The sequence below is a fragment of the Heteronotia binoei genome, chromosome 8, assembly GCF_032191835.1.
Source record: "Heteronotia binoei isolate CCM8104 ecotype False Entrance Well chromosome 8, APGP_CSIRO_Hbin_v1, whole genome shotgun sequence".
Lineage (NCBI taxonomy): Eukaryota > Metazoa > Chordata > Lepidosauria > Squamata > Gekkonidae > Heteronotia > Heteronotia binoei.
Window position 1 is genome coordinate 75,079,174 of NC_083230.1, and position 25,062 is coordinate 75,104,235.

Sequence of the window (25,062 nt, forward strand, 5' to 3'; positions counted from 1 at the left end):
ATAGCTAGGGACATCGGATTTGGATCTCCTTTTTGCCTTGCACGATCTTTTTCATTCCCATTCTACCAGTCACAAAAATCATCTCCACTCTTTTCAATTACATGTATTATTTACAATGCCTGTATGAACACACACTGAGATTCCTTTTTTGTTACAATTTTCCCAAATCCCTTCACAATGAGTACACAGTAAAGTCAATGCGTATACACTAACTGAACTTACAGTTTTGCATGAACTTTTGTTTTGCAAGCAAGGTATCGTTGAACTTGAGACTGATTGACTGCATATATGCCAAGCCATGTGAAAGTGCCACCAATAATGAGAGACCAGAATGTATGTCTTTGCATAGGATTTGGGTTAAAGCTAAGTGAAGAGAGAGGAAAATATATCAAAATAATTGTACTTTTTGTTATTGGAAGACAAAGAGAATTCTGAACTTATCAGTAAAGTCTCATTCTTCTAATATCAGTAGGACACTGTCCTCTGGATGACCCCTCTTCTAGATAGCAGACAGAGCCCACAAACAAATGCTGATGGTGTCCAGAACCCTGAGCATGCCACAGAAGCCCCTCCTTAATATAGACTTGCTGCAAAAGACTTCATCTTCTGAAAAAAATACAACCATAAAAGTTAACCATTGAGATAAACTAACAAAAGATAATTTAAGAAAGCGGAAAATCCCTAAACATATCATACACCCTATAAACATAACCCCATTCATGAGAAGGGCAGGATAAAAATCAAATAAATCAAATCAAATGTTAGTGTGGGTCAGACTGCCATACTTTCACCAGGAAGAACAGGAATACATGTTTAAAATTAACAGCTTCCTTCAGTGTTAATAAGTACATGAATGCCTTCATCCATGGGTGGGGACATGCCCCAAGAGGCTAATCTGCAGTGGCATTCTGTAAACCTCTTCTACTAAATACACCCATAATAGAGTCCATATACCAATCCTAGAGCACCTCATAATAGTGACAACTAAAAACCTTGTAGCCAGTCTGCAAAATATCTTCCACAAAAGATCAAACCCAACATACAACTGAAGTTAACAGTTTCCACCAAGGAATACGTTCTAATACCCTGAAGACGAAGGTTTGAGAGGGACCTCTCAAAAGAGACTTCTATGCTACAACAGCACAATTTCAAAGCCGCCTAAATAGCATAGCACATTACACTTTCTAACACAAAGAATGAAAGAAACAAATATCCAAAAGATCCTACAGAATTCTGGAAGTCTCACCATCCTCTTAACATTTTTGCATGAGAAAAGCTGTAGAGTATTAGACACTACTTTGAGGTAGTCTAATATTTGTCAGTTTAAGAGAGTATTGAGAGAGAACTGAAGACAAACAGTGGTGACTTCCAGAGCCTTCTGGTTCTGATCAGAGAAAGGCAAATTTTAGTACCTCAAGGCTGAAGTCACCCAGCACTCAACAAAGGCTTTTGGGCATTAATGTTGGGCTGAAAGGCAGAGCTCAATACCAGAAACACTTGTACTATTACAAACTGGGGGGGGAGACACTGTTGAAAAGAGCTTGCATGTAAATAAGCTTCTAGTAAGGCAACTGGTATCAAGGTAACCATTGGTCTGTAACACAGCCACAAGTAATGGATCTCCTTTCTAAGTTTTCTTTTCATTAGATATTTCTTCAGAAGTGTTATGTCCTAAATTGTTCTTATATTTTCATTATTCTTAAGATCAGCAGGCAGGATGTAAAACACTGCTCATCTCAAGAAGATACTAAAAAGCAACCAATGTTAACGTAATGCTTCCAAAGGAATTTTGACCATGGAGAATCCAACCCCTTCCTAGACAGCAGCCATTATGGTTAATAGGGCTGGGGGGGAGGCACCTTTTGCCCCTTCTGGAAGGAGGATGAGGCAGAGCTGAACCCTCCCAGGCATACGGGACTGAAGTGTGGGGGCAGACCCAGGGGCCTTATAAGGCTGTTCCACCCCTCCCATCCATACAGTTCAGTACTGGATCTCAGTCTGAGTGGAGAATATGGCTAGCTCCTGCCCAAGTAGGCCTGGATCATGCAGAGGATGGTGGCAGAAATCTATGGCTTTCGCACTGGCTGCGCAGCAGCTTCTGGAATGGTGCTCTCTCAGCCTTGTGCCAAGTCCAGGTGGCATTAGAGGTCCCTTGGAGGCAGTGTGGGGCAAACAACTCCCCATCTTTGGCCTGCCATTGAAACAGTGGTGGCAAGGTCATGGGATGCAAGGCCCTGGCAGTGGCTCTGTGGGGCCTGGTGACATTGTCCCTCTCCCCCTTCTCCCCTGCCCCGAGTGGGTGTCTGGGGCGGAGGAGGTTACTCACCTCAGTCACGGGGGGTTGGTTCCCTCCTTCTCCCTCTCATTGCAGCTTTTGGCATGGACAGTAGGTAGGGGAGTTTGCAGGCTACTTTAGCCAGTTGCTAGGTGAGGGATTCCCCTCTTTTTTCTCCATTTTGCAGGCCTGGTTTTAGCCTACTGGCATTGATGAGGGATCCAGAGAGTAGTGGGACAGGTGCTTGGTGGTGGCTCGGGGGGGGGGGGGGTGTCAGCCATTTTGTGGCACTGGCCCAGCACACAGGCATCTTAGGGAGGGCATACTGGTCAGCCTTGGAGATGACTATAAAGAAAGGATCTTCTAAGGTGAAGCCAGGAAACTGCTTTCTTCTAATGAGGAAGAGGAAGGCCAGGGAAGGCAAGCTATTTTGGAGCATATTAGGACATTAGAGCAGACGAGTGGGGCCCCTCTTGAACCTGCTGCTAGAGAACCAGGGCAGTGGGCAGCTAAACTGGCTTTTGAAAAAGATGCCTTGGCCTGTCTTTCTACCCTGGAAGGTAAGGCTGGCAAGCCTGCTGGCAATGGAACCGATCTTCAAGAGATGTGTGAAGGTGAGACTGGAGGCCTTGGTAAGACCGAAGAACAGGAGTGACTTGCAGAGATCAGGAAGGCAGCAATGGCATGGCTGTGAGCTCCAGGTCAGACTTTTGGTGCTGCATCTCTGGCTCTGGATCAAGCCGGCACCATATGCATGCAGGGCTCAATCAACACTTGGGTGCCTTGGGGAAAACTTCTCTCAATAAATCAAGGGGTAGGATTAGCCCAAACTACATTACAGACTATGCCTTAGTTCTGGAGTTTTGGTTCATCCACTGTCAACCAGTTGGCTCACTGGCAGGGCACTCTATGGGCTGCTTGGAGCTATCCCCAACAGTGCCCGGTGCCTTATGGGTCAGTCCTGTTCCAGACTCTCCCTTATGGGACCATCTTACCCCTGCCACTACGGAAAAGACTTTAAAAGGTGAGTTTGTGGATATTTTTACCCTTCTTTTCAGGGAGCTGGAGAAGAAAGATAAAGACCTAGATGACAAAGATAAATAAAAGTTGAAGCGGAAAGTTGACCATACCTGGGCCAACTGGTTAACTGGGTTCTTCATTTATGTGGGGGTTATAGCAAGAGTGCAGCTGTGGTGGGCCGCCCTGTTTTAACAATAGAATCACAGAATCATAGAAGAGTTGGAAGGGACCTCCAGGGTCATCTAGTCCAACCCCCTCCACAATGCGGAAAACTCACAAATACCTCCCCCTAAATTCACAGGATTTTCATTGCTGTCAGATGGCCATCTAGCCTCTGTTTAAAAACCTCCAAGGAAGGAGAGCCCACCACCTCCTGAGGAAGCCTGTTCTACTGAGGAATCGCTCTAACGGTCAGGAAGTTCTTCCTAATGTTGAGCCGGAAACTCTTCTGATTTAATTTGGTTCTGGTCCTACCCTCTGGGGTCACAGAAAACAATTCCACACCATCCTCTATATGACAGCCCTTCATGTACTTGAAGATGGTGATCATATCACCTCTCAGCTGCCTCCTCTCCAGGCTAAACATCCCCAGCTCCTTCAACCTTTCCTCATAGGACTTGGTCTCCAGACCCCTCACCATCTTCATCGCCCTCCTCTGGACCCGTTCCAGCTTGTCTATATCCTTCTTAAAATGTGGTGCCCAAAACTGAACACATTACTCCAGCTGATGTCTTACCAGAGCAGAGTAAAGTGATACCATTACTTCACATGAACTGGGCACTATACTTCTGTTGATACAGCCCAAAATTGCATTTGCCTTTTTAGCCACCGCATCACACTGTTGACTCATGTTCAGCGTATGATCCACTAAGACCCCTAGATCCTTTCCCCACATACTATTGCTAAGACAAGTCTCCCCCATCCTATAACCATGCATGGGATTTTTCCTACCTAAATGCAGAAGTTTACATTTATCCCTGTTAAAATTCATTTTATTAGTTTTAGCCCAGTTTTCCAGCCTATCAAGGTCATCCTGTATCCTGTCTTCTACTGTATTTGCAACCCCTCCAATTTAGTATCATTGGCAAATTTAATAAGTATTCCCTCTATTCCTTCATCCAGATCATTTATAAAGATGTTGAACAAAACAGGCCCCAGGGCAGATCCTTGAGGCACTCCACTTGTCACTACTCTCCAAGATGATGAGGAACAATTCACAAGCACTCTTTGTGTGAGATCTGTCAACCAGTTACAGATCCACCTAATGGTAACAGGATCCAAACCACATTTTACCAACTTGTCAACAAGGGTAGTATGTGCAACCTTATCAAAAGTCTTACTGAAATCAAGATAAACAATGTCTACAGCAAAGATTTCAGTTTTTCACGGCTGGTAACATCATTAGGGTTTGTAGAATCTTTCGGGGTCAAGTGCGTGTTCTACTGAACACGGCACTTGAGCCCGAAAGATTCTACAAACCCTAATGTCTACAGCATTCCCCTGATCCAGCAAGGTAGTCACTTTCTCAAAAAAAGAGATCAGGTTAGTCTGACATTACTTGTTCTTGAGAAACCCATGCTGGCTCTTAGTAATCACAGACATCCTTTCAAAATGTTCCAGGACTGACTGTTTGATGATTTGTTCTAAAACTTTTCCAGGTATAGATGTCAAGCTGACAGGTCGGTAGTTACCCGGATCCTCTTTTTTCCCCTCGGCTTCTTTAGGCTTCTTCCATTTTTTCTTCTCATAGGAATTGTCTGTGCGCTTTCAGTATTTCGCTTTTAAGAAACTTCCACCCCTCCTGAACCCCCTTCTTCCTAAGTATTTCTGATCATGGGATTTTATGCAGCATAGTTCTAAGTTTATCGAAATTTGCCTTTCCCTTCCCTAAGACGGTAAATTCCAAAATCACATAGTCACTACTAGTGGGCCCAGGGTGCCCACTATTTCCACTTCTTCAATCAAGTCTTCCTTGTTGGTGAGAATCAAATCCAAGATAGCAGATCCCCTTGTTTCCTTCCTCACTTTCTGGAAAAGGAAGCTGTCAACAAGACAAGACAGGAATCTATTTGACTTTTCATTTCTAGTAGAGTTCCAAAAGATGTCCGGGTAATTGAAATCTCCCATGATCACTGTATCCCTTCTCTTGGAAAACTTTGCAATCTGTTGTAGGAGTATCTCATCCAAGTCCTCTGCCTGGCTTGGTGATCTATAGCAGACCCCCACAATAATATCACGGTTATTTCTTACTCCTTTTATTTTTACACAGAGACTCTCAACTGAGCTGCCATACTCAGATTCACATATTTCCTCACAAGTATATACCTCCTGCACATATACTGATATGCCTCCGCCTTTTCTCATTTGCCTGTCCCTTTTAAATAAGTTGTACCCCTGAATCCTAATATTCCAGTTGTGAGTGTCATCCCACCAAGTTTCAGTAAGGCCTATTATGTCATAGTCTCCTTCCTGTATTAGGACTTCCAGTTCCTTCTGTTTGTTTCCCATACTCTGTGCATTAGGGTAGAGACATCGGAAACCACGTTTTATGCATCCCGAAGGTTTGGTTTCTGTACAAGCCTACAAGTTAACATTACCTAGCATATGTGCCACTCTCTGTAAAACTTTAATGTTCTTATCCCCAGTTTCTGGCATCATACGAGGCTTTGAATTATTGTCTCGCTCCCCCATACAATTTAGTTTAAAGCCCTCCTTATTAGGTTAGCAAGATTGTTACCTAACACCCTTTTCCCTGCTGCCATAAGGTGTAAACCATCTCCCGAGAGAAGACCACCACCTTGAAAGCATAAGCCATGGTCCAGAAATCCAAATCTTTCCTGACGACACCATCGACGTAGCCAGTCATTTATTTGAAATTTACTTCTTTCTCATCCTAAGCCACGGCCTTCAATAGGAAGAACTGACAAGAACACAACCTGTGTGCCCAGCTCCTTCACCTTCTGACCCAGAGCCACATAGTCTTTTCTAATACATTCAGGGCTATGACAGGCAGTACCATTAATTCCCATGTGGATCAGCAAGAAAGGATAATAATCCGTGGGCTTGATAAATCTTCCAATCCTTTCTGTCACATGTTGGATGCGTGCACCCGGCAGACAGCAGACCTCTCGGGATGACAACTCCAGTTGGCACACTTTGGGCTCCACTCTTCTGAGCAAAGAGTCTCCAATCACTACCACCTTCCTCTTCCTATATTGGGGAGCAGGAGCTCCAGGCTTCTTACCACAGGATCCTGAGAAACTTTCTTAAAGCTTCACAGAGGCTGGGGAAGTATCCCTTGTTCCAGTGGTTCAGAATCAGTTACTGTGGGGAGATCCTGGAACCTATTGCTGAGCAGCAGAGGCTCAGAACATCTCCTGATTTTCTTTCTCCATCGGGTTACATTTTTCCAGGAACCCTCCTCCTGTGCTGGGTTGTCTTCTAATTGCTGAGATACCACTTCCTTTCTTTCCTCTTGTCCTTTCAAAAGCGCCTCATGCGTTTTGTCAAGAAAATCCTCACCTTCCTTTATACACTGCAGTGTGGACAATCGTGCCTCCAGTCCCTGTATCTTCTCCTCCAGCAGGGCCACTAACTTACACTTGCTGCAAGTGTAATTGTTGCTACTCTCAGGGAGAAATACAAACAGCCCACAGTCTTTACACATCACTACCTCTGCTCCTTCACCAGTCATGCTGCTGCAATCCATTTCAAAATTTTCTTTATCTTGACCTCTCTTTAAATCCCACAACCAGCTGCCACTTGAAACTACTTGTAACTACCCACCTTTCTTTATCTTGACCTATCTTTAAATCCCACTACCAACTGCCACTTGAAACTACTTGTGAGTAACTACCACCCTTCCTACAGAACCCCCAGGCAAGACCCCCAGGCTGAGAGCCACAGGCCAAGAGCCCTTTGGCTCTTGCCCTTTGACTCGTGCAAAGGCTCGTGCCTCTGGCAAGGATGAGCCTTGCAAATTAAAGGCTCAACCCCCACCCACCTCTGAGTCAACAGCCAGAACCTTGGTATCATTTATAAGACATATATGAATTTTGTCGGATCTGCATGGTTGCAGTACAACAGAGTTCTGAATGAGGGCTGCAGCGAACCCTGGTCTCCTGTGGGACCAGATTCAGCAGCAACCCTGGTTAAAGGTGATGTTCCAGCTAAACCCAATACTGGTGAGAGGTCTGATAGGGCACTTAGTGCGCCAGTTTGCTGGCACTTCTGGAATCTGCACCTCCATGGGGTAGCCGGTTCAGTCTCAGCTGCTTTGCTGGGAATATACCTTCTGGGAGGAAAGGGTGTGCCAGAAACTCCTGTAAGTACAGGCATGAGTGCCCTCGACATGGGGGTTCATACTCATTCTCAGCATGTTCCAGGGCCAAATTGAAAGGGGGAGGTAAGCGCACAGTAGGCAGTGGTGTCCCCTCTCAGCCTCCTGGTAAAGGCACCATAAAGCTGAGAATTCTTAGGGAGTGGCTCCACATATATCCTACGCATGCCAACAGTTTGTTCTTGTTGAATGGTTTTTCACAGGGTTTTACAATCCCTTATTGAGGTCCTAGGGCCCCATTCATGGCTACCAATTTATGCTTGGTTGTTGGGATGTAGCAAGTAGTAAAGTAAAAAAAATTGCTAAATAATGTAAGTAGGCTGTCTCTCCTGAAGGTGGTGCCAGAGAAGGCACTGGACAGGTGTCACCTGATACACCACCTTTCTTACCCAAGAGGCAATTTGGTATATGATGCCATCCTCAAGCATCTTTATTCAGTATCCAGTTTTGAGATGGCACCTTTTCATGCAGCACTAACGGCCTTCTCTGGGGCCCTTCAGATTAGTGAATTGATGGTGGAGTCTCAAGAACATAGGTCCCACCAGGCATTGGCAGCCAATGATGTTAAGTTTGTTGGTGATGTGGTTACTCTTTTGGTCCGACATTCCGAAATGGTCCAGAAACAGAAAGGAACAGTGATCACCCTTAGCCCTTGTGCCTACTGTGAGTTGTACCCAGTTCTGGTCCTTAGGTAATATATAGGGTTGCATGGAGATGATGAAAGTATTGTTTCATCACATGGATGCCAGCCTCCTAACTAAATTTCAGTTTTGGGCAGTTACTGCTCAGGTTCTGGCAAAACTGGGGTTATCTGGGGTCAAATTTGGCACCCATTCATTTAGGATTGGCACCACCTCCATAGTGACAGCCACAGGATACCCTCACCTGGCTATTCAGCAGGTAGGTCAGTGGTGATCTTCAGAATACCTTTCCTATGTGCACCCTATTGTTACTCCTTGAGTCGCTGGTTGTTGTGTGCAGTGAATTTTGTTTGTAGGTGTTGTGGTCCACTGTGGGAGGGCAAAGGATCATCAACTGCAAGCATAGCATAATTTTCTGGGCAGGCCATCAAACCAGAGGGATGCCAGCTGGTTCCCAGCTAGGTCCCAACAAGTGGGCCATTGTTGAGTGGCAAGGCCACCAGGGCTTGAGATGGCCAGGACTCCTGCCATTGTTGTTTGAGGGGAAGAAGGATCCTCCACCTGATATTTTGGTCATCCACCTTGATGGTAATGAGCTCAGGTCAGTTAAAGGCAAAGTCATTTCATTACAGGTCAGGGATGACTTAGAATTCATCTGGAAGAAATGGCCTGCTGTTATCCTGTGCTCTGCAGTGCTGCCCCACCACATTGGTGTGGGACCCTGTGGGGTTGAAAGGGCTAGGCGCAAGGCCTACATCGCCCTTCAGAAGGCATTGGAGAATCTATCTTCTACGCCCTACTATATGGGCCAAAGTTAACATCCTGTATAGGAAGAATGGTATTAATTTATCTGATAGCGGAAATAGGATTTTCTTAGAAGACCTGTGGTAAGGGCTGCAGGCAGTGTTAGACCACCCGGTGGGCCCGTGGGCCTAATCAGAGGCTTGGGGTTGGTGACAGGAAAGAGTTTGGGGCAAGTGTTTGCAGATCCCCATTGTTAGGAAAAACTTTTGGCACATCCCCATTGTTAGGAAGACTGAGGCCTGTCAGGATTGACTAGTGGGCTGTACGGCTCATGGCTGTGAAGGCAAACTGCCATGGAAACCCTCTGTACAGATCCTTCCTCAAGCTTTATGGTTTGGGGGGTTGGAGCCTTCAAGGTGGTATACTGCTTGCCAGGCTGACCGGGTTTGGGACATGCTTTGGACAGCCCACACCTAGAGCAAGGTGACACACCCATGCAGGCAAGGAAGGGTCTGGGGTGACCCCTGGATTGACCTGTTCCACTAGATTGGCTCTTGCTGCTTTGGCTATTGTTGTTTAAATAAAAGTGGCCCTTTAGTACCCAACCTTTTGTGTCTGCCTCTACATTCTGATTGGGGGGGGGGGGGGGGATGAGAACTTCATCACAGAAAAAGCTGTAAGAGCATTTACAAATCCAAAAGACCTTCTATGGGTAGATGGGACAAAGATGTCAGAGTATACAGTCATCAGACCACAGCTAGAGCTGCAATGATCTACATGACAGTAGATGATCTAACTGACAGTTGACAGCTGGCAGTCCTCCAGACTGCATCAGCTAGGATGATGTAAGGAGGAAGAGTATAATGACTCAGCACTAAGCTGATTGGATAATGAACTGTGCTGAACTGTATAAATGTAATGTAGCCCAGTGCTACGTGTGGTGGATGGATGGTGGTTGTATATGCGGAGCACTTTGTTAGTCTTTGTAAATATCTGTAAATAAATAGTGTATATAGTTTGCCTAACAGCAGCTGTGCAGACTTTATTCATTCGAGTCTCAAGAGACCACACACTAAACGTGAACAAAAGAAGGCTGGGATCAAGTACAGCATGGTTTGTTATGACCGCTAGGCCCTGCAGCAGCAGAAGAACCAGATGATTCAGAGTAAGATGAAACTATGGTATGGTGCAACTGTTTCCTGAAATCCTCCAACTAGAATTTACTAGAACAAAAAAAAAGAAATAATAAAATCTTGACTGCTTGCAGTTGTCTCTCAGTTGAAAGAAATGTCTTTTTGGACCCTTTGTCTCCATGTACATCTCATCAAACTAGTATCCAAGCAGCTTAATAACTGAAAAAACTCAGCCAGGTGGCCTCTAGAACCAAGATCTACTTCCAGGCACTGAACAGGCAAATCTGCTGGCAACATCTATATGATGCCAAACTTCTGGCTCCAAGCTGCATTGAAACAAAGAATCTTCAAGAAGGCTGCAAGTAATGAAATTTCCTGAAGCCCAGCCCTAATTTAGACCATAGAAATTGTTAGACTATCAACCCACATAACCATTATATGATTTGGTTTGGGATTACAAAAATTAACAACAGCAGCAAGGTAGGCATGACAATAGGAGGAGTGCTAGTTTGGAGAAATGAGCAACAAGATATGTTTGGGTGAGTTATTCATCCTGTCTCTAATCCTGTCCTCAGAAATGAGAGTGTGTCAAAGTGAACATTTTAATCTGAAAGTTGTTTAATGCCGTCTCTCTAAGGATTTTTTTTAAATCCAGATTATTTCAGAACCACTGTTTGTGCCTATGTAGAAAAGCTCATTGATAGCATCTGTCTGGAAAACAGGGTCCAATTAGATACTCCATAGATACTCCATTCAGCCAATGGATCAGAAAAATATTTAGGAAGGAAGAAACCTGCCCTGATCAGTGGCTATCCTCACTTTTTTAAGAGTTTGCTCTGTTTTAGCAGAGATCCAACAGAAGGCACCCAGGAATTGCACAAAGCAGCCTCTCCCCTTCCATATTGGATACCACCAAACTAGAACCCTTGACCTAGGTTGCCCTACACTGACTGAAATTAGTTGATTTGCACAGTGTCTGCCAGAGGTTTATTTATCTGGGTGCTTTTAACCTACTTTACTCAATGCAAATTCAAAATGGTTCAATGTACGAAAAAAAAAACCCCAGAAAGCTATCACATTTTGAAAAGATGGGGAATCAGAGCAAGTCCTTTCTCAATTCTTCCTCTTATGGCACTCAGTAGGAAGTAATAGGGGCTTTAAGCCCTAATTCAAATAGATATCCACTTCCTAAGCAATCTTCTCAGGAAGGAAGAAAAAAAATCTAGATCATAGAATCAGAGAGTTGGAAGGGATCTCCAGGGTCATCTAGTGACGGTGATATTTTGATTGCACCTGAGAGAGATTCTCAGGTAAGCTTAGGTGAATAGGGACAGATGACTCATGACCAGACTTTTTCCACTGTTAATGTTTTATGCTCAAATGTGCTATTGTGTTCATTGTCCCTGTTTGCTTTCTCTTGCAAGTCACTCTGGGCACAAAGAGTGCCACAGAGAGCTTCCTGCAGTTTGATTTTAGCCGTAAGAGGTTCTGCATCAGAGACTTTGTCATCTGGAGCCTGCCACTATGCCTCCATTGGGAGCTCACCTCCCTTAGGGAACAGCTCTACTTGCTTTTCCCCAGGCCATTTTGGGTGCTTTTAGAAGAAAACAAGTTCTGCCTTCTGGAGTTGGAGACCACTAATCAGTTCCAGCACTCCTGTATTTACTTCTGCAGGTAGCAGCTCTGACAGACAGCCAATAGTTGTTGTGGGTCTTTTGCCACAGATTAATTAACATTCCTTTTAACAAGAGCTCCAATGAATCTCATATTCCTGTGCAGAGACAGTCTAAAAAAATACTGGATCCCTTCTTCTTGGTCTGAAGCAGCTTCCAGGAGGAAGTGTCACCTAGAAGATGGCAGTAGGGAGATCATTCTTCAGTTTCTTGTTCAGTATGTTTTTAATTCTTTGTAAATTTCATTTATTCCATTTACATAAAACATCTATTATCTATGCAAATGTTAACAAGCAAAGACCCTCACATCCATTCAGTAATCACTGGAGCTGTATCTTGAATTGTATGCAGGTTTGTAAAAAGACTTATAGAATCATTTTAACCAAAAATAATAGTTGTAACAAAATAGGATCCGTACCTAGACATGTTTGTTTTTAGGCTCAATATGGTCTACTTTAAGTAATGAATACAATCAACTACGAATAATCACGTATTCTAATAATACTTTTTTAACATTTGCTGAAGTTATTAATTTGCTTTCTACAATAATTTATTCTCAGAGACATACTGATGAGATTTCATCAAGGAAACCACATGCATCATCCCACTAGCTGAAATCTATATTTACATTTTTTTTCAAAGCCTTTAAGATCTTCTGAGTTGTTTATACTGATACCTAAGCAAGAGGACACTTACTCCCAGACACTGAGTCTTCCTCCTCGGCGAGCATCATCTAGAACATTTTTTATTCCTCCTTTAATTACTGCAGTCCGTATAATCACTGTTAGAAACCCAGCTATCATCAGGATAAACTGGAAAACATCTGTCCAGACTACTGCCTTTAGACCACCCTATTTGGGAGCAGCAAATACAGTGTACAATGAAAGATCTGTTCCACCAACATAAATTTGCAAATAGAACCTCATTAAAAAAATAATTTTAATGTTTGTGAAATACTGACACCTGTAGCATAATTTCACATAATCAATTCCACTGGTTATAAAGGTACAGTGCTGACATTCACCATGTAAACATCAATCATCCTCAGAGGAGATAAAAAGAGTTAAGAAGTGCTAAACTTCCATTTGCATTCTGCTGGATCATTTGACAAGTTGTTTCAAGTTAAACAAATGTATACAATAGCAAACTTTCTGACTATGGTTTTACAAGGAATCATGGAAAGGGAACAAACCATTCAGAAATCCTAGTCTCCTTCCCCAAGAACTCTTGCTCCATAAGGTCATAGGAGCTTGAACAAGTTTATCTCTTTTTCCCCTTTAAATGTCACTCAGCTGCTCTCAACATGCCAAGTGTCTGGAACATAATTAGTTTTCATCAGGCTGTGGGATTTTTAAGGCTCCTCTCCCCCCACCCCCTTTGGTTAATTTACAAAGGATTAAGCTCCTGAAACCGGGACCACTTCATAGTATTGCCAGCTAGCCTGACGAAAAAATATTCTGTGTCCTTTAATAGAGTTATATTTGAAAATAGACAGTTAATGTAAACAAAACAAAAAGTTTTCACTCACTGGTGAAAGACAATAGGAGACAAATGAATACCCCTGGGGAGGGAATTCCAAAGATTCAGAGTCACAAACAAGGACTTTTGTAATACTGTCACTTGTCTACCCTCAGATAGCGCGGACACTTGAAGCAGGACCTCCAAGGCTTACCAAAGTGGGTGGGTAGATGCACAGGATTAGGTGGTTCTTAGACTATGCTAGGCCCAAGCCATACAGGGATTCAAAGGTCAATACTAGCACCTTGAATTGTACCCAGAAGCTAACTGGGAACCTATGTAGAAGAAACAAGACTGCGGTGATATAGTCCCTATGAACAACTCCAGTCAACATTCTGGCCACAGTATTATGCACCAACTCTAGTTTCCATGCAGTCTTCAAGGGCAGCAACAAACAGAAAGCATTAGAGTAATCTAGTCCAGATGTTACCAGAGTGTACACCACAGTTGTAAGATCTCTCCCACCCAGGAAGAGAGGAAAACTGATGAAAGACATCCCTGGCACTGCTACCACCTGTATATTCAACAAAAGGCCAGGGTTCAAAAGCACCTCAAGCTAAAACCTGTTCATTTAAGGGAAGCAAAACCCAACCCAAAGCAGAGCTATCCCCATTCCTATGTGTCAAACCTTCTCCCCGCCAGTAGCACCTCTGTTCTGTAGGAATTAAGTTTGTTTGTTAGTGTTCATCTGTTTTAAGACCACCTCCAGGCACCTGTTCACAGTTTCCACAGATCCCTGGAGTCTGCTGGAAGTGCAAGACAGACATCACTTAAAAAAAGCATCATATGGCTTTATTAAAGGGACATGGTACCTTTTCTGCAAACAGGTGGCAACTATACTTCCCCTTTGGGATATCCCATCTTCCCCTTGCATCATCAAGGAAAAGGTGACATCAAAGAATCACAGAGGTTTCGCTTTAATTGCTTAAATCTCTTAGAACAGCCAGCTCATGAGATTAATTCACCAATCACTATCTCTACCTTTATCAACCCAAGTTCCAGGTCTTTCCTCATATCCTTCAGCTACTGCAACATTCCTGCAAGGTCCCAGAGAAAGTTTGCTTTCTCAAGACTATAGAGACCCAAGGCTTATTGGCTGTTCTTCTTCCCAGCCAGCTGATTTCTCCCCTGCTGGGACCTGTCATCTGCCTCCTCCTGTTTACACCAGGTTCCAGATTCCTCCAACTTATTCCTGAGGAGTACTACAGCGAAGGAAACCTTTACTGCAGAGAAAGCTAGTAATTGCTGTTGATTATTCTATCTGCTCCTTAGTTGCCCTTGGGGGTTTGCCTTTCCCTTCCATGTGGTCTACAGTTGTGCCACTGCCCCCCACAGGGCCACCTGTTTCTCCTCCAAACTGAGAGTGCCCTGGGAGGGGACATAAAACCATATTTTCTGCACCCTCAAGTAGGCAGATGCTCATCCCTGTCTGTTAATGGCCCATTGTGCTGCTTTCAGCATTAACACAAGGCCAGACTTCATACTATTAGACATAGTAATTCTAAACAATATGCCAGAATCCCTGCTGAAAAACACAAGAGTCTAGCTGGATGGGAAAACAAGTCCTTAAAAGATAAATTTTCCAACTTAACTCTAAAGCATTTCAGGGGGGTTTTCCCCTCTTTGTATCCACCAGCTATCATCTCCATATTTTCTATGGAATAAGGACACACATACACAAACTTCCCTTGCATATTTTAGGCTTCTCTAGCCAAGGTCAGACGCACATAAACTGACAAGATGGGCATGGATGAAAGCCAGATGCATGTCGGATTTTATGCGGTTGTCCAAACATCAGCATCCGGCAATGGTAGTTGGCTCGTTCGTGTCCCGAACTGCCACGACTGAGACCGGACTTTTTTGATAGTACATTAAATCCGGAATAAGAATGCTTCCGACGACTCCCGCGTGTATTTTTTATGTTTGAACGTTCCATTGTAGCCAACTCGTAGCAAGCGCACATCTGCTTCCCTGCGAGAGCCCACTCCAAATTATATCATTGTGCCAGCAATTGTTGACTCAGCCTTCCAACCTTCCGAGGTCAGTAAAAATGTACCCAGCTTGCTGGGGGGGGGAAGTATAATGACCGGGGAAGGCAATGGCAAACCACCCCGTAAAAGGTCTGCCGTGAAAACTTTGGGAAAGCAGCGTCACCCCAGAGTCAAAAACGACTGGTATTTGCACAGGGGACCTTTCCTAAATGGGGGGGGAGGCAGATTGGCCACCTTTGCCTTCTCCCCGCCAGGCGGAGAGACAGCAAAGAGAGTTCCTGTGCTCCCCCCCATTTAAACACCCTGGTGGGGTGTTCATTTTTTGTGACATTTTGTTTGATGCCCATTCTGGCCCATTCCGGCTTTTACCCTGTTCCGTTTAAATGGGGGGGAAGGAAGATGACCCACCTTTGCCATCTCCTCGCCAGGCAGAGAGACAGCAAAGAGAATTGCCGTACTCTCCCCCCATTTAAACACCACGGCGGGGGAAGGAAGATCACCCACCTTTGCTGTCTCCCCGCCAGGTGGAGAGACAGCAAAGAGAACTCCTGGGCTTCCCCTCCCTGGCCGGGTGTTTAAATTGGTAGGGGGGGCAGATCACCCACCTTTTCTGGCACCTTTAAAAAACAAAAAAAACCAAACCAAGCACGATATCCCATGGTACTGCGCTTGCGCAAGTGCAGAATGCCATCTCAAAAAATGAGGTCTGGTTGAGACCTCTGATCAACCAACGACGGGACCAATGCTGCTTAGAACGGAAGGATGGAGGGATATCTGATCAGGAAATTCGTTGTAAAAAAGCTGCGGGGTATAATAGCGATGGGTTAGGGATGGATTTAATGGTGAGTGTGACCGTGGCCTCTATATAGCTAGAAGGGATCAGATGGAAGACTGTTAGCTTAGCAGTCATTTCTCCTTCCCAGGGAACTGTAATTCTATGAAGCGGAGTTAGGGATCTCTACTAACCTACAGTCTTCAGGATTCTAATCCAGTAATCTAGTCCAGATGTTACCAGAGTGTACACCACAGTTGTAAGATCTCTCCCACCCAGGAAGAGAAAAAACTGATGAAAGACATCCCTGGCACTGCTACCACCTGTTTATTCAACAAAAGGCCAGGGTTCAAAAGCACCTCAAGCCACAAACTTGTTTGTTTAAGGGAAACAAAACCCAACCCAAAGCAGAGCTATCCCCATTCCTGTGTGTCAAACCTTCTCCCCACCAGTAACACCTCTATTCTGTAGGAATTAAGTTTGGTTGTTAGTGCTCATCTGTTTTAAGACCACCATTAAGGTGGTATATGATCAATAAGTATGTAATAAAGATAAGAAGGTCAAAGTAATCATAGGGTGCTTTACTCTAACTGAATGTTAGCACTAAAACAATATCCAGTTTATCTTTCTACAGTAAAAAGTTCAGAAGACTAGTTTATTAAAATGAACTATTAACATACCAGTGTGCAATAGAAAGTACAGACTAGTCCTGTTGCAATAACAGATCCCCACAACTCAAACCCTGTAACTGAAAAACACATATCAAAAAGTGACCATCATCACATTTGTGAATCTGAAGTCTACAACTGCTATAACAAGAAATTACGAAGTAATACATGGATGAATAGCAAACATACTTCAGAAGAATACTTTAGGACTATTTGTTTGTTTATTTATTTAGATTTATATCTCACCCATGCAAGCAGGCTCAGGGCAAGTCACAACATAACTATAAGAATAAAACAACATTCTAAGATCATAGCTGTAAAAATCCAGGTTAGAAACAAATGGCAAGCCAATAACAATCTATTGTGCCACTTGTATTGAAGACCAAGTGATTAGTAGCAGTCCAGTTACAATTGATAGCAACAATTCCTTTCTATACCATAAGGTGATTTAAAGGCTGTTTGGGCAGGAGGGGCCAAAATAAATGGACACTCACCAATTATCCAAAAGCGTGGCAGGGATCAAAGTACTGAAAGGTCATAAATGAAGTGCAAAGTTGCTAAGAGGTTCTCCTTAGCAGGGCCTTTAGAACTCTAACCGCACTCAACTCCAAGACAGGTTTTGTTTTGTTTTTCCTTTCCATCAAGTCACAGCAGATTTATGACAATCCTTCAGGTTTTCAAAGCAGGAGACATTCAGAGATGGTTTTGCCCTTACCTGCCTCTGTGTAGCTTGGTATTTCCTTGGCGGTGTCCCATCCAAATACTGACCAGGGCCAACCCTGCTTAGCTTCTGAGATCTGACAAGATCAAACTAGCCTGGGCTTACAAGGTGACAGCAAGGCAGGGTTACTCCCTACTTAAAAGAGCACAATTCTTCTCCCTTACTTTCCCTCTCAAAAAAAAATTATAAAAAATACAAGAAAATAAATCAGAAGCAACAAAATGAAATTATATAACTTGCCCACTGGAACTTTGTCGTTGATGTTTTAATTGCATCTTGTAAGCCACCTTAAACTATGTGGAAAGCTTGGATATGTTTTAATAAATCACTGAAGCCAATTTAAAATGTTTATATACTTCTAAAAATTCTTAATAGCTACTGGGCATGACTTACCAACAAACCTCTTGAATCTCTTGAATACATTTTGCAACTACCATAATTGTCATATTATCAGTCTTTTCCATTCTTCAAAACTATCTTTTGAGATTTTTTTTAAAAAGTAATAATTTTAAACAGTAGAATATATTTACATTACCTTGATTCAAAGCCAGGGATGGAGAATATATAACAATTCCTGTATATAATATCTGTCAAGGTTCAAAAGTTAACATGTTTAAAAAGTGGTCATAATAGCAAGAGTTAGTTAGCATTTGAATTTTATAGGTTCCCTGTAAAGCAGAACTGAAAAGCAAATTAAGAATATATACAGGCAAACCTATGAAGAGCTACTGCAGTCTAAGCCCACTGATTTCAACCAGGTTAGACTGGAAAGGATTGCCCTATAAGTTAGCCATAATGTAACTAAAAGGATGTTTACACTAAACAAACAAGAATAATAAAAACTAAGGACTCCTGATAATGACCCGAATGTGCAAAACAACTGTAAAGAAAATCCACAAAATGAAGTCATTAATTGATTGATTGATTTTATGTATAGTCCACCCTTCTCACTGAGACTTATGGTGAATTCAAAGGGTTAAGCAATACAATCAATAGGTCAGGAGATTCAATAAGCAATGTAATAGGGCTAATTAGGATTGTGGAAATTAAAATCAAGGAAAAAACTGGTAGAAGCTGAAACAAAGTGTGAGTGTTAACACGGCATATTAAACAATGCAGAAATTGCAGACCATGATATTCAACAACACATATTACACAATACACACAACAGAGAAAGAGAGTCAGAGAGAGCCTGTTTGGTGTAGGGGTTAAGTGTGTGGACTCTTATCTCTGGGGTTTGATTCCCCACTCTGCGGTTTGATTCCCCACTCCTTCACTTGCACCTGCTGGAATGGCCTTGGGTTAGCCATAGCTATCTCAGGAATTGTCCTTGAAAGGGCAGCTGCTGTGAGAGCCCTCTCAGCCCCACCCACCTCACAGGGTGTCTGTTGTGGGGGGAGAAGACATAGGAGATTGTAAGCTGCACTGAGTCTGATTCAGGGAGAAGGGTGGGATATAAATCTGCAATTCTTCTTTTTCTAGTACATTGTGTTTGTTTCCCCGTATTAAAACATTCTTAATAAACCATTATGTTATGATAAACATCAATTATCTTTGCAAAAATTCCCTCCTGAATAATTCAGTTTAGCATGATGAAATGCCAGAAGAGTGGGAGCCTTCTTGACCTCATCAGGCAGGCCATTTCATAAGGTCAGAGTGACCTTATTGTGAGAGATAAAGGAATCCATATAAGACTCATATTAATTGGTTTATATTAACTAAACCCTTTCAGTAGTCTCTCTATAACCATGAGAGCCGTTCCCTCTCCAAATTAAAAGCAGCCTATCCCAGGTACAGAAGCTATCTTCTCCAATTTCTGATTTGGTGAAAGAGCACCCGACAGTTTCTCCCACCTAAAGCCACAGTGCTGTCTCACTACTCCTAAGCCACGAAGAGATCATTCTTATTATATGCTTAAAATTGCTCCAAGAATGTGGAGAAGTGACTTCATAAGTAAAGCAAGAAACAGCCAGCCAGGACAGTGTACAGCCCACTACTAAAATAGTAACTGAGACAATGGCTGATTTCCCACTCACCTTACGCCGCTCTCACATTCCTCTTCTTAGCGGGGCTTCCTTCCAATTTCACACTATCTGCCCCAGAGCTGCAGCTTGTGTTGGCTTTTTCGCACCGCAAACAGAAACCTCTAAAAACCAGTTTCTGTTTGCCGCACGAAAAAGCCGACACTAGCTGCAGCCCCAGGGCAGATAGTGTGAAATCGGAAGGAAGCCCTGCAGAGAAGAGGAACGTGAGAGCGGCGTAAGATGAGTGGAAAATCGGTCAGTGATTGGCCAATCAATGTCAGCCACATCTAGCTTATAATTTATTTAGTACATTTTTCTCAGCCTCCCTCCCAACAGTTCAGGAAGGCATACTTTGTTCTTCACAACCACCTCACAAATACCCTGTGAGATAGGTTAAGCTAAAAGTCTCCATGCTGACTCTCTATTTAAAAACCATACAAGATTTCCCATAAACTCACTGTAGGAGAGAATGTTACATATGAGGCTAAAATGCACTTCCACAGCAAGTTCATAACTAAATTTACTTGTATTTGCACTTACCTTTTCAGTGGAAGTTTTGAAACTTAGCGTAGAGAAGTAATGTTTTTAAAGTAGTTTCTTTTTAAAAATAATTAAGGCAACACACAATTTTCTTTAAAAACTTATTTTAAAATACCTGGGGCACTTAAGAACTACAAGTATTTTAGGCAATAAATCAGGCACCATTTCTATATCATATTTAAATTGTGTTAAAACAGACAATATATAAAGACAATAACTTTTGTACCTTTTAAATCTAGCTCATAAAGATATGACACTATCCATAGTCAAAGAATTAAGAGGTTTCTCTACTTCCACCTCTAACAGTTGAATCCAACTTACTCTGGGTTCTTCCTTCTAACTGTTTTTAACTTTCATCAAAATGAATCAAGGAATACTCCTCAATACTCTTTCAGAATCAGATGCAACAATGAACTTAAGTTTGAGAGGGACAGAAAGAATCCAGACCCAGGTTACAAGACAGATGGCAGAGACAGAGTTGAACTGGATAACATAATATTGATCGCTGAACCCCAAGCTGACACTGCGAGAAGATGTCAAGCAGTATTCAAATGTGACCTTAATTACCAGGCCAGAGTAAGAAAATGTTTATGTTTGACCTTGATATTTAGTATTTCATAAGCAAATCTGAAGCTGCAACTATCATTTACAAGCAAATTAAATGACAGCCAATCCTCAACAGTATTTTATGCTTTACTTGCCGTTAGTATAATAAACATCGATGTTCCTGTCAGACGCATGTATTTATTATATCGAAGCTCCAAATACTACAAAGAGAAATAAAGTATTTTTATACATTAAACATACACACACACACAAATATGCCGGACTTGTAGAAATAATGTTGACACACCTTTTTTCAAAAACAAAAACATTACTGCTACTTAAGGCTGCAGTCCTATAAGCCTTCATTTGGGAGTAAACATCCAGAGGCTTGACTGCAACCCTCTGCATGACTGCTGAAGATCAACTTCATGTCTGAGAATTCAGAAAGCTACAATAGTATAGTTGTTAAAATTTCCTGTTAAGATCTGGGAAACCCAGTCCCAAATCCTAGCTCTGCCATGGAAGCTCGATTGATTTTAATTGTATTCTATACTGTATACTATATGTTGTAATCCACTCTGAGACCCTCAGTCATGATGGAGATTGGAACAGAAATAAAAGGAAATAAATAAATAATAAAACTCTCTCTCAGCCTTGCCTCCTCGTAGGTTTGTTATGAAGCAAAGCAAAGCAAAGCAAAGCAAATTTTATTTTTATATCCCGCCCTCCCCCACCAGAAGGCGGGCTCAGGGCGGCTCACAGACATGACAAGCATGATTCGGTTAAAATAGACAAAATGAAGATAAAATGGAGGAAGGAAGAACAATATGTAAGCTGCTTTGAGTCTCCATGAAGGAGAAAAGTAGAGTACAAATATGTTAATGCAGTTTGGATGCAACCCAAAAACTTCAACTCTACATAATATTGCAGATCTAACCTTACATAATACTATGCAATATTTATATTGATAATATTACTTTTCTTTCACAGTGGAAAGTACTGTGCTAATAATTGGCAGAGATGCAACTAAAACTGCAGAGAGTTTCTTGCAGGTATTACATTTTTAAGAGTGACAGCATGAACTTATATGTGGTTATGGCTAAGTACACAGGCTAAATTTGTTCCTACTGCAAAACCAGTAATACTTGCTTTGGGGGTGATATGAAGAGAAACCCCACATTTTCATTTTCCAGAACTGAATTACATGTCTGGATCTATGAATGTTCCATGATCCTCCATGTATCTGTACAACCCCTCTATAAACTCATCCATGTTTGTAGCCATCATCATGTCCACTGGCAGTGAATTCAGTCATTTAATTATTAATTGAATAAATAAATCTTTCTTTTTGTGCCTCCTGAATTAATTGCCCATCGACTTCATTGGATGCCTTGAGTTCTTGTATTATGGGAGAGGGAGTAAAGGGTAACTGGGCTTCTTTTACATAGAACTCTTACTTTTGGAAGACTGAGCTTTCTCAGAAGGGACCATCTCTTTATAGAATAGAAATTAAATTGAATTCATTCATATTTACTGTCTTGTTTTATCTTGAGCTTAAGACCATTGGTCAAAGAAGTTAACAAATAAAAGGAAAGGAATTGAATTGAATTGAATTGAATTCAGTGAGGCATGCTACCCAATCTTGTGGATGCTTACTCAAAAGTAAGCCTTACTCCATGATGACAACACAAAGGATTGCCGCTTTACTCTCAAACATTATAAATATTAATTGTCAATGATGTGATAATTAATGCTAGCTAAGGTGGCTTTAAATGTGGCCTGAAGGAGAGGTCTATCAAGGTCCTCTCTGCGATGCATCTCTGAGTACCAGATGCTAGGGATGAACAGTAGAGGGAGAATGTTGCCCTGCTTGTGGGCTTCCCAGAAGCACCTAGATCAGGAATGGCCAAACTGTGGCTTGGGAGCAACATGCGGCTCTTTCACATGTATTGTGTGACTCCCGGTGGTTGAGGAGGAATTTAACACAGGCTTACTCTTGAGTAAGCATGCTTAGCATCAGGAACTCAGCCAGACTCTGAGCACTGACCCAAAGGTAGGTGACTATTTCTGCCATGTGTGAAGCAGGGAAGGGGGGGGGGGAAATAGACAGGTTTGCAAGCTCTTCTCTTCCACCACAGAGGTCACCTGGAGACCTCAAGCAGGAAAAGAGAGCACAAGAGTTGAGGGAGCCACTGGAAGGAGGAATGGAATTAAAGAGGGTTGAGCAAGGTTCTCCCTTTGTTTCATAGTTCTTGTAGGAGCTGTACTTACTAACCTTGATGTCAAGGCAAAGAAATATGTATAATGATGCAAATGGTGTTCAGTGATTTATATGGTACATGTGTGTTTCCTTCTCCCACTCGTGCCCAAAAAATCCCTAGCCTTTCCCTAAGCTGGTCTTATGGAGACTGTTATTCCCACCTTTTGTTTTTTTTAAAAGTCTTCTTCTAGCATGGTCATATCGGAAAGTACATACATATGAATTTGAACTTTCTGTGCAAAGAAAGTATTATGATACTGGCTGATTTGTTATCCATTCCCTTCCTAATAATTCTCAGCATGGCGTTGGCCTTTTTTATTGCAATCGCACACTATCTTGACATTTTCAGTGAGTTATCTACCACGACCCCAAGATCTCTCTCTTGGTCAGTCTCTGCCAGTTCACACCCCATCAACTTGTATTTGTAGCTGGGATTTTTGGCCTCAATGTGCATTACTTTGCACTTGTCCACATTGAACCTCATCTGCCACGATGACACCCACTCACCCAGCCTCATTACATTACATTGCTTACATTAAGCAGATTTTGCCACCCCTGACCTAGATGGCCTCTGTTGAAAACTTAACATAGAACATGATGGTCAATAGCATCTGCTCCCCCAAGCACGTGTATTTGCTGTGAGCTGCTTTAGAAACCAAATGTTCAGCTTTTGAAAAGCAAGGCAATACTATAATAAATCAAATAGATAAATTCTGCAGGCTTTCCTTAGGAATGCCATCTTATGTCATTTGTTTTGTTGCAACGCGCCTGCTTAAACATCAAACCAACACTACAGTTAAGGTGAAACGCTGGGTGTAAAAAGGAAACCTGTTCCTCATTTTGTTCCAAAAAGTCCCAGAGCAGTTACCATCTGAAAGTGACCTTGAGTGCATGAACCTGAGCAAGGAGGCTGTGGTGGAATTTATTAATATGAATAATCAATGAGCCTGAATTTCATGTCTAAGCACCACTGACCTAAGCACCACTGACCTGAACTGGTGTTGATGAAACAATGGAGCTCTGCAGTATAGACAAGGTGAAGGCCTTATGCTCTAGGACAGAGATGGCCAAATTTGCTTAAGGTAAGAACCACATAGAATAAACATTAAATGTTTGAGAGCCACAAGACAGGGAGGGAAGGAGGGAGGAAAATATATGGGGAGGTAGAGGTAGAAAGAAAGCAACTTTAAAGTGCATTATCCAAATGGCCATCTGGCTTGGCTTGGAGAATAGATTTAAAGAGAGAAATGCCTTCTCCAAGACAATGGGGCACTGGGTGCTTAAAAAACCACACAATAAGTGTGAAAGAGACACATGTGGCTCCCAAACCACAGTTTGCCCAACCCTGCTCTAGGACTAGTGTCCTTGGCTTACCTATGTGTAGAGAGCAGTTTATATTTTTGAGATGGTTAGTGTTCTTTTCGGTGCCAAAATCACGCAGCAGAGACACTTGAAGGACACCTCCTTACCTCATAGGCACTGGTGATCTGCAACCGGTAGTAGACAGGCAGGAAGACTTCAGCACTGATAACCACCATCAGGATGTAGGAGATAGAAAAGAGACCGAACATGACCCCAAAACGATAGACCTCGGCCGGGGTGCCCAGCACCGTCACCGCCGACATGAAGCTGGCGGTCAGGGAGAGCGCCACCGGCCCACATGTGAGCTGCCGGCCTGCCATCATGTAGTCCTTGTGACATTTGTGGACTCCCTTATAGGCGTAGTACATCCCGATGAACGCAGAGATGACCAACATGGCCGTGAAGACCACATAATCTAATGCGTGGAATTGGTTGGTAGTCAACAAGCCCCCGGGGGGAATCGACGACATAATCAAGACGACATCGAGTTAAGCAGAGCGCGCGGAACAGCTTGAATTCTCGTTCTGCAACGTCTTCAAGGTAACGCCGCTGGGGTCGCAGTCAGCCCTCTTCTTCCCACTGATTGGGCGCTCTCGGCGTCTTTGAGTGCACCAGCGCCAGACCAACCGACCACCCCCCGGCTCCTTCTTCGGCGGTTCAGGAGCCGTTATTCAAATCCCGCGCGCCTCGCGGCCGGCCAGCCCGCCCATTCACTGCGGCAGCACGCGGCGCCTCTCCCTCGCCTTGTTCTCTGCGCTTGGCCTCTCTGTCCTTTGCCTTGCCTTGTGCATGCTTCTCCCGCACTTCTCGATTACCCTTCCCGCACAGAGCACTT

General features: G+C 43.0%; 1 protein-coding gene across 1 annotated transcript in view; it reads right to left on the reverse strand.

Annotated features, from left to right (window-relative positions):
* The window catches only part of SLC5A8 (solute carrier family 5 member 8), a 166,518-nt gene extending 141,851 nt beyond the window's left edge, over positions 1 to 24,667 (reverse strand). Inside the window, exons 1-6 of the mRNA XM_060245254.1 lie at positions 24,335 to 24,667; positions 20,761 to 20,826; positions 18,031 to 18,082; positions 16,787 to 16,854; positions 12,522 to 12,676; positions 223 to 363 (exon numbers count right to left, since the gene is read on the reverse strand). Coding sequence (XP_060101237.1) covers positions 223 to 363; positions 12,522 to 12,676; positions 16,787 to 16,854; positions 18,031 to 18,082; positions 20,761 to 20,826; positions 24,335 to 24,622 — 770 coding nt within the window. The 5' untranslated portion in view covers positions 24,623 to 24,667. The remainder of the gene's footprint in view (positions 1 to 222; positions 364 to 12,521; positions 12,677 to 16,786; positions 16,855 to 18,030; positions 18,083 to 20,760; positions 20,827 to 24,334) is intronic.
* Positions 24,668 to 25,062: the final 395 nt, after the last annotated feature.